Source organism: Budorcas taxicolor, chromosome 19 (genome assembly GCF_023091745.1).
Source record: "Budorcas taxicolor isolate Tak-1 chromosome 19, Takin1.1, whole genome shotgun sequence".
In the NCBI taxonomy this organism is placed as follows: Eukaryota; Metazoa; Chordata; class Mammalia; order Artiodactyla; family Bovidae; genus Budorcas; species Budorcas taxicolor.
The window spans coordinates 15,026,595-15,036,596 of NC_068928.1; the positions used below are offsets into that span (position 1 = coordinate 15,026,595).

Genomic DNA, 10,002 nt, shown 5'->3' on the forward strand with positions numbered 1-10,002 from the left:
AATATTTAATCTGCCAGAACATAGAGATACAATCAGCTAAATAGTTTTCATTATTGAAAAGGAGAAATCACAGCAGTTCCTAAATTGAAAAAATATGGGAGTTGGTATGAGAGTCTACTTCTTATAGTCACTTTTGATGAAAGCTAGTAGTATTTTTTAAAGAAGATAAACATATGATTCAGCATGAAGGCTTTGGTAGTTCAACCTGGTTCTTAGGCTTTAGAATATAAAGAAAAATGGACTATTAAAAAAAATCACTTCAACCTCTTAGTTTTTTAAGAAATAATTTATCTAGGTAATTGACATATTATGAACTACACATGTTTAAAGTATACATACAGCCATGAAACAGTCCCCTCAGTCAAGATAATGAATATATTTATCACCCTGAAAAGTTACCTCGTTGCCCCTTGGTAATCCTTCCTTCCTCCTCTGCCTGTGTCACCCTGCCCTAGGCAGCCTCCTGGGCGCAGCAGGAAGTCAGCTTTCTGTTGCTATAGATTAGTTTGCATTTTTTAGAATCTTGTATGAGTGGAATAATACACTATGTATTCTTTTTGTTTTGCTTGGCTTTTTTTACTCAACATAATTATTGTAAATTAATTAATGTTATTATATTGATCAGGGTTCATTCATTTTATTGCTAGATAGTATTCCATTATATTAATATACTACAGTTTATTTCATCAAATTCACCTATTGATGAACATTTGGTTGTTTACAGTTCTTGGCTATAGCAAATAAAGTTGTTATGAACATTTGTGCACAAGTCTTTGTATGGACATATGCTTGATGGACATGAGTTTGGGTGAACTCCGGGAGTTGGTGATGGACAGGGAGGCCTGGTGTGCTGCAATTCATGGGGTCGCAAAGAGTCGGACACGACTGAGTGACTGAACTGATGCTTTCATTTGCCTTGGGTAAATGGCTAGGAAAGCAATGCTATGTTTCAACTTTTTAGAAATTGCTCAACTGTTTTATCATGTACTATTTTACATTCCTGTTGATTGTTCTGCATTCTTACCAATAGTACTGGGTATGGTCAGTCATGTTAACTTTAGCCATTCTAAAATTTAAAAAATGAAACTGTAATTTTAATTTGCATTTTCTTAATGATCATTGATGTTAAGCATCTTTTCATGTGCTTACTTGCTATCCATATCTTTGGGGAAGTTTCTGTTCAAATCATTTGCCCTTTTAAAAATTGGGTTGTTTGTTTTCTTATTGTTGAGCTTGAGAGTTCTTTATCTATTCTGGATCCAAATACCTTTTCAGATATGTGATCTGTAAATATTTTCTGCTACTCTGTAGTTTGTTCTGTTATTCTCTTAACAGTGTATTTCAAAGAAGAATTCTTAATTTTGATTAAGTATAATTTATCAGTTTTCCTTTCATGGATTATGCTTTTGGGTGATATCTAAAAAATCTTTTATCTACCCAAGGTTGCAACATTTTTCTTTTAGAACTGTCAGTCTTTGGTTTGTGCAGTCTCTACCACCATCTATCACAGAACATCTTTCATCTTGCAAAACTGAAACTCTGTACCCGCAATAACTTTCCATTCTCTTCTCCCCCGACCCCCAGAGACCACCATTCTACATTCTGTCTTTATGAATCTGACTATTCTATGTACTTGATATGAGGAATCATACAGTTTTTGTCCTTTTGTCAATGGCTATTTCACTGAGTATAATGTCTTCAGGGTTCATCCATGTTATATTATTAGCATGTTTCAAAATTTCCTTCCTTTTAAGGCTGAATAATATTCTATTGTAGATATATACCACATTTTATTTATCCATTCTTTGTTTTTTTCTTGGCCACAGCTTGTGACTTGAGGGATCTTAGTTCCCTAACAGGGACTGAACCCGTGACCAAAGTCCTAACCACTGGACTGCCAGGGAATTCCCTATCCCCTCATCTGCATTGGCAGGCAGACTCTTCACCACTGAACCACCAGGGAAGCCCTGGAGTTTTCTTCATGGGAGGATTTTAACCACAAATTCAATCTCTTTTATAGATACAGGACTGTTCAGATTGTCTGTTTTTCTTGAGTGGGCTTTAGTACTTTGTGTCCTTCAAGAGATGTGTCCACTTCATCTAAGTTAAGATCATACCGCCATGAACTAAATTGATTTGCTGCCTATTTGTGGTAGATAAAGTTATATTGGAACATAGATGCCCCTGTTTGCTATGTATTGTCTGTGACTTTGTGCTATGCTAGCAGAATCAAAGAGTTGCAGAAGAGATGGCATGGCCTACAGAGCCTAAAATATTCGTTACCTGGCCTTTTGCAGAAAGTTTGCTAACCCCTGATCTTTGCTTTCAAATTTACTGGCATTAAGTTGTTTGTAATATTACTTTATTATCCCTTTAATATCTGTAGAATCTGTAGTGACAGATTTCTACACTGTTCTCATTTCATTTCATGGATCATTTTTATTTCATTGATTTCCACTTTGATCTTTACTGTTTTCCTTCTTCTGCTTACATTAGTTTTCATTTGTTCTTCATTGGTTTGAGACCTTTGTGCTTTTCTAATATGGGTGTTTAGTGATGTAAATTTCTCTTCAGTTACTGCTTTAGTAACTTCCCACACTTATTGGTATGTTGTGTTTTTACAGGAGAATGGGATCTGGGAAGTTTTCAAAGCTACTGGTAATGTTCTGTTTCTAAAACTGGGTGGTCGGTACATGGGTACATTTATTTGTATATTTATTCTTTATATCTTATACATGTAAATACTCTTGTGTTTATTCAGTATTTAACAAGGAGCTTTTAGAAAGTGTGAATGGGAGGTGAGGCTGTAATTACCTTGTGGGTAGACAATTCTCTTGAGCAGTTATGTTGTACAATGAAGCAGAGAAAGGGGGTTGTAATTAAAGAATGATGTAGGATAAAAGGAGAGATTCTCTTTGTGGTTATTACTTTAAACATGGATGATTCCAAAGCAAGTTTACTAATTCAAAGAAGAGTAAATAAACTTTATAAAACCATACCAGCAGGTGTAAGAGTTATATCCTCAATTGAAAATTGATGTGTTTAACCAGAGCTTTTGCCTTAAAATAATAATACCTAATTTTTTTCTCAAACAGTTTGGGTCTGCTTATACAAGGAAGCAAATACTTCCTTGAGTTCTGAGAATTGCATACCAAAAACTATGGCCAGTTTATGTTGGCCTAGCATTTTTTTTTCAAATCAAATGCTGTTATTAGTTGTCTGCAACAATAAATTTTAAGTAACTACATTTTAAGTGTAGTTATAAAGAAGAAGGATGAAGGTATATCTGCTTTTATAAACAATGAAATAAGCTGTTTGTAGCTAGCTGTTACCTGTTCAATTCAGTCCAGTCACTCAGTCGTATCCGACTCTTTGCGACCCCATGAACTGCAGCACGCCAGGCCTCCCTGTTCATCACCAACTCCTGGAGTTTATTCAGACTCAAATCCATTGAGTCGGTGATGCCATCTAACCATCTCATCCTCTGTCGTCCCCTTCTCCTCCTGCCTTCCATCTTTCCAATCATCAGGGTCTTTTCCAATGAGTCACTTTTTCTAATCAGGTAGTCAAAGTAGTGGAGCTTCAGCTTCAGCATCAGTCCTTCCAATGAATATTCAGGACTGACTTCCTTTAGAATTGACTGGTTGAATCTCCTTGCAGTCCCAGGGACTCTCAAGAGTCTTCTCCAATACCACAGTTCAAAAGCATCAAGTCTTTGGCACTCAGCTTTCTTTATAGTCCAACTCTCACATCCATACATGACCACTGGAAAAACCATAGCTTTGACTAGATGGATATTTGTTGGCAAAGTAATCTCTCTGCTTTTTAATATGCTGTCTACGTTGGTCATAACTTTTCTTCCAAGGAGTAAGCGTCTTTTAATTTCATGGCTGCAATCACCATCTGCAGTGATTTTGGAGCCCCCCAAAATAAAGTCTGACACTGTTTCCACTGTTTCCCCATCTATTTGCCATGAAGTGATGGGACCAGATGCCATGATCTTAGTTTTCTGAATGTTGAGCTTTAAGCCAGCTTTTTCCACTCTCCTCTTTCACTTTCATCAAGAGGCTCTTTAGTTCTTCGTTACTTTCTGCCATAAGAGTGGTGTCATCTGCCTGTCTGAGGTTACTGATATTTCTCCTGGCAATCTTGATTCCAGCTTGTGCTTCATCCAGCCTGGCATTTCTCATGGTGTACTCTGCATATAAGTTAAATAAGCAGGGTGACAATATACAGCCTTGACGTACCCCTTTCCCGATTTGGAACCAGTCTGTTGTTCCATGTCCAGTTCTAACTGTTGCTTCCTGGCCTGCATACAGATTTCTCAGGAGGCAGGTCAGGTGGTCTGGTATTACCATCTCTTGAAGAATTTTCCACAGTTTGTTGTGATCCACACAGTCAAAGGCTTTGGCATAGCACATCTGTACTGTGATTAATTATTTAATGATGTATAACTTTAGGATGTTTCATAAGACATCTGAGTAATCACCGAGCTGTGTGACTTATTTTATTTCTCTCTGTATTTAAATACATTTTAGATGCAGGCAAGATAATAGACCATGAATATCTAGTTGCATTTTTCTCTGTTTCTTCTGTGTGGTATGTCTTGCCAATCATTTTTCCCCCCAATAGGTTGTGTTGTTCCAGGAGCAGGTGCCGTTGAAGTGGCAATAGCTGAAGCTCTAGTTACATACAAGCACACGATACAAGGAAGAGCTCGTCTCGGAGTCCAAGCTTTTGCTGATGCTTTACTCATTATCCCTAAGGTACAACTATCCTAATGGCCAAAGAATAATTGGTTGGACATAAGATGTCTCATGAAATTACCCATATTAGGTATCACAGTAGAGTAGAAAGACAGGTGTTTGCTTGTATTTCCCTACATAGTTTTAGATGAAGCAGTGAAGTTTTTAGTATAACAGCTCTGAATACTTGTAGGAGTTTCATGAAATGGCTAAATTGCTACTTTGCTTCTGTCTCTGAGCTCCAAAATTTGAAGTTAACTCCAAAAATTTCTTTCAAAAATACTTCATGATTAATCATAATGAAGAAGTTTAGAATGTAAAATTTAACTAGATTTTGAGTAGATCTTTATTTTGTTGGTGGTATCCAAAGTACGAGCACTTTAAATTATGGGAAGTGAGAACTTTTGGCTGTTTAGCACTTCCAAATACAGTACTAGAAAAGGAGAGAAACCAGTTTTTTTTTTTTTCTCCGTATCAACAGAAGGATGGAGAACTACCATTTTTTTCCCCTTTGCCTTAATCTGTTTGTGAACCACTTGGAAATACAGAAAACTATCTCAAATATACTATTAACATGACTTAAACCATCTTACTAAAATATTAGCAAAATCTCTTTGATAACTGCTTTAAAATTATTCATAATTTGTTGAATTGTTGTGAATTAGATATCCATAGTTTTCTTTCTCTGAAGAGGCAAAGTCAGTAGTGGTTGCTAAACATTGGTAAATTTGAGTATACATTGAGTGGTACCTCTCTGCTCATCTGCTGTTGGTTTAGGATCACTTGGGAATGAACTTGGCTTGCATTGCAGGTATCACCATCTCTGTTGCTAGAAGTCATGACTCCTCATGTGAACAAAGGGCACAGATATGTTACAAATAAGCAGATTTCCTTTAGCAAATGCTCAGGAAAAACCAGAAAACGTGTGGCTAGAGGGACCAAGCAAACAACAATACCTTCCTACTTCTTTCCATTAAAAAAAAAATCTTTTGCAAGGAGTTGTTATGGAGACGGACCCCGTCAAGGGCCCTTGCTTAGTCCTGGGAAACGAGTTGTCCGAGGAGACACATGCACTGACAGAGCAGAAGACTGCACTGGGGAGGAGTGGTCAAGCGGAAAGCAGAGTATGGGAACCCGGGAGACCTGCTCTTCCTCTTGACTCAGTCTCAGCTTTCTGGTGCTGGGGTTAGTTTCCAGGTTGTCTGCAGCCAGTCGTCTTGCTTGTGCTCCTATTTGGTCCAGCCCAGGGCCCTTTCCTGGTGGGCGTGTGCATCTCTCAGTCAAGATGGAGAGTTTCTGGGAGGTTGTCAGGACATATTGTGGGCTGATGTGGTCCCTCTTTTTGGCCCCTCCCAGAGTCTTCTGATTGGTCTTGGAGGCACCTTGTCAGTTGCCTGTTCTCTGTCAGGACCTCCTGTGAAACAACTTATGCAAGTGGTTATTTTTATGCCTGTCCAGGGTGGATGGTTTAGTCCTTAACAGAGGGAAATTAATTTAGCAGGTTGGGGTTGGGGAAACTCTAATGTCTTCAGAATTTAGTGTGATGTACATAGGGGAAATGTTGAAGTGAATATAATAATTACTAGGTACACAAAAAAATTTACATTAAGAATGAAATTCTTCAAAAGGTGATGATTACTACATTACGGGTGTGTTTTCACAAGACTGGAAAGCAGTGCCTTATGTTTTATTTGATATTCTAATATATATGAAAACATTCTATCCATATATTTATTATTATTTTTATTTGTACAGGTTCTTGCTCAGAATTCTGGTTATGACCTGCAGGAAACACTAGTAAAAGTTCAGGCTGAGCATTCAGATTCAAAACAACCTGTTGGCATAGATCTGAACACAGGTAAGACAGTGAGGAAAACTTAGCTGCTTCATAAAAGACAGGTTATGCTACAGTGACCCATAATTTATAGTAAGGGGGGATGTGGAGGTTTGGATGACTTTTGTATATTTAAAAAAAAATTATATTTATTTATTTTTGGCTGTACTGGATCTTCATTGCTGCAAGTGCTTTTTTTTTTTTTTCCCCTCTAGTTGTGAAGAGCAGGGGCTGCTCGCTTTTGGTGGTGCCTGGTCTTCTCATTGTAGTGGCTTCTCTTGTTGCAGAGCACAGGCCCTAGGGCTTTCAGTCTTCAGTAGCTGAAACACATGGGCTCAGTAGTTGGGGCTTCCAGGCTTGAGACCACAATCTCAATAGTTATGGCTCACAAGCTTAGCTGCTTTGAGGCATGTGAGATCTTCCCGGATGCAGGGAACCTGTGTCTCCTGCACTGGCAGGCAGATTCTTTACCACTGAGCCACCAGGGAAGCCCTGACTTTTATATTTAAAGAATGGGTGCCTTTAGTTTACTTTTGAACTTCTTAAAAGCAGATACTCATTTATTTAAGCAATAGTTATTGAGTGCTTGTTATTTGACCAGGGATTCACACAGAACAAAAATAGACAAAAGTCCCTGCCCTTCTGAGCTTATCTTGCAGCAGGAAAAGATAGGCAGTAAATGATAACCTTAATAAGTAAGTACCTTTAACATTTTTAAAGGCAATAAATTATATGACAAAAATAAAGGAACAGTATAAGGATCATTGTGAATCCTAGAACAGGAGCATGGGGAGGGTGTTTTAATTTAAAGAGAGTGATCAGAGTAGCCTCAGTGAGAATGCCTATTGAACAAAGTCAAAGAAAATTAGATTAGCTACGTGGGAACTAGGGAAGGAATGTCCTAGGCAGAGGGAATAGCCAGTGGGAAAGCCAGTGTCTGGTGTTTTTTGAGGAGGAGATGGGAGATGAGAGAGGTGATAGAAGGTCAGATCACAAGAGGATGTGTGGACCAGTGTGCAGAGTTTGACTTTCTGTGGTGGAATAGGGAGCAATTTTGAGCAGAGGTGTGACATGGTCTGAATGTATTTAAAAGGATCACTCTTGCTATTCTGTGGTGAGGAGTCAACTGAACAACTGAAAGGAATTGCCACTGGCGTTGGCTGCTTTGAAGAAGACTGTGGAGCAGGTTGTGGCTAGAGGTCAGCGTTGAGTTCCGACAAGGCTAAGTTTGAGGTTATCTGTTGACTTTAAAATAGACAGTTGGATGTATAAGTTTGAAGCTCAGGAAGGTGGCCCAGATTGGAGATGAAAACTTGGGAGTTGTCAGAGAGAGTGTGTGTGTGTATTTAACATTAGATCTTTTGTTTAATTTGGGTCTTGGTTGCACCACGTGAGATCTTTCATTGCGGTAGTCAATCTTAGTTGCTCCGTGGCGTGTGGGATCTTAGTTCTCCGACCAGGGATCAGATCCCTGTCACCTGCAAGGCAGATTCCTATCCACTGGACCACCAGGGAAGTCCCAGAGTGTATGTGTTTTAAATCCAGTAGACTGGGTGAGATCACCTAGGGAGTGAGTATAGAGAGAGAAAAGAATCTAGGACTGAGCCTTTGGGTACTCCAGCATTAAGAGCTCAGGAGGAAGAGGAAGAACCAGCAAAGCAGACAGTAAAGGAGCCACTAGTGCAGAGGAGAGACACCAGGCAATGTGGCATCCTGCAAGACAAGTGAGGAAAGAGCAGTGAGGAGGCTGCAGTCGGCTGTGCCAAGTGCTGCTGATGGATGAGGCCTGAGACTCGACCTTCGGGTTCGGCACCATGGAGGCCATCGGTGACCCTGACCATAGTAGTTTTGGCGGTACATGAGATATTGTTAGAATATATAGTCAGTATTAACAGAATATGTCAAGACTGTGGTATTGAAATTGTTTTTGCTTTGCAGGTGAGCCAATGGTAGCAGCAGATGCAGGAGTGTGGGATAACTATTGTGTGAAAAAACAACTTCTTCACTCTTGGTAAGTTTGTATTAATAAGAAGAGAAAGACTTTTAGGGACATAATTGTTAACATTAAGATTTTTCTATTATTTTTGCCATGCTACAGTGGAAAATGGTGAAAAGGCATGGTATCCAGTTATTAAAACTAGCTTCTGTTGTTTTCCAGTCCCTTTTACATTTTAGTTCTAAGTGTGGAAGTTATAGGAAATGTTAATATTACTGTTTATTTGAGAGGGAAAGGAAGGAAGTTTACTGAAATAGTACCACATGCATAGTGGGAAAAAAATCAAATGATGTGCTAAAAATGAGTTCAGTTTTGCTGAAATATAAGATTAGGCTTCTACTTTATCAGCAAAGGAGATGGAATTATAATACAAGAGTCTTTATTTATAATGTCTTTGTCTTATCTCACACCAACATCATTGCAGAACAAAGTGCCTTTGGTAGCTGGAGATTTCTGGGGGGAAAGGTAAGAGTGAGTTGGTGAGCTTTACTCACCCTGTCATCTTTTCCCTCAGCACTGTGATTGCCACCAATATTCTCCTGGTTGACGAAATTATGCGAGCTGGTATGTCTTCTCTCAAAGGGTGACTGAGTTCAAAATCAACTCTTCTAGAAGCTGAGACTTAGCACATCTTACATCCAATTCCCACTATGGAGCCTGAGCCATTCTTAATTTTTACACAATAAATGCAGTTTATATTTGTTGGTCTTATTCATCAAGGTATAAAGAACATAAGAAATGTTTTCACAGGAAAGAAATATTGATGAAAATAGTTTTCCCTTAGAAGTTCTAACTCCCTACCCTTTATTGTGTGTGTGATATTTTGATATAACAAGAAAAACATATTTGGTCTTTATCCCTAGTTCCTGGCACAAGATCTGCTAAAACCTTTGTAATTTCCTGAGTAATGGGGGTGATGGGAACATTTTTTATTATAATATTTAGTCTTGGTCCCTGGTTCCTAAGATCTTCTAAGACCCTTGAAATCTCTGGAATTCGTAAGAGTGCTTTTTGTGTGCTAATAAGGTGAGTCTTGATGGCCCCCTAGATAGCTTCAGGCTGGGGGCTGGTTACCAGAGGAACCAACCGTGTGATCAGAGGGTTAGGACTTTAAGCCTCATTGCCCTGGGAGGTAAGGGAAAGGGGCTAGAGACTGAGTTACTAATCAATTATACCTACATGATGAAGCTTCTGTAGACTAATCCCTAAACTGTGGGGTTTGGAGAGCCTCATAAAGAGCTTTTGGAGAGGTTAGTGCAAATATCCATGTGCTGGAAGGGTGGTGCACGCCAACTCTATGAAGACCAAGCTGCTGTACTCAGGACGCTTATGGACCACGCCATATATACTTCTGCATCTGGCTGTTTCTATTCTTTATAATATCCTTTGCAATAAACTGGTAAGTGTAAGTAAGTGTTTCCCTGAGT

At 38.8% G+C, this 10,002-nt stretch overlaps 1 protein-coding gene across 1 annotated transcript in view; it reads left to right on the forward strand.

Moving 5' to 3' along the window:
* The window catches only part of CCT6B (chaperonin containing TCP1 subunit 6B), a 35,029-nt gene extending 25,805 nt beyond the window's left edge, over positions 1–9,224 (forward strand). Inside the window, exons 11-14 of the mRNA XM_052658344.1 lie at positions 4,633–4,766; positions 6,501–6,603; positions 8,518–8,590; positions 9,090–9,224. Of these exons, the coding sequence (XP_052514304.1) occupies positions 4,633–4,766; positions 6,501–6,603; positions 8,518–8,590; positions 9,090–9,162 (383 nt within the window). The 3' untranslated portion in view covers positions 9,163–9,224. The remainder of the gene's footprint in view (positions 1–4,632; positions 4,767–6,500; positions 6,604–8,517; positions 8,591–9,089) is intronic.
* Positions 9,225–10,002: the final 778 nt, after the last annotated feature.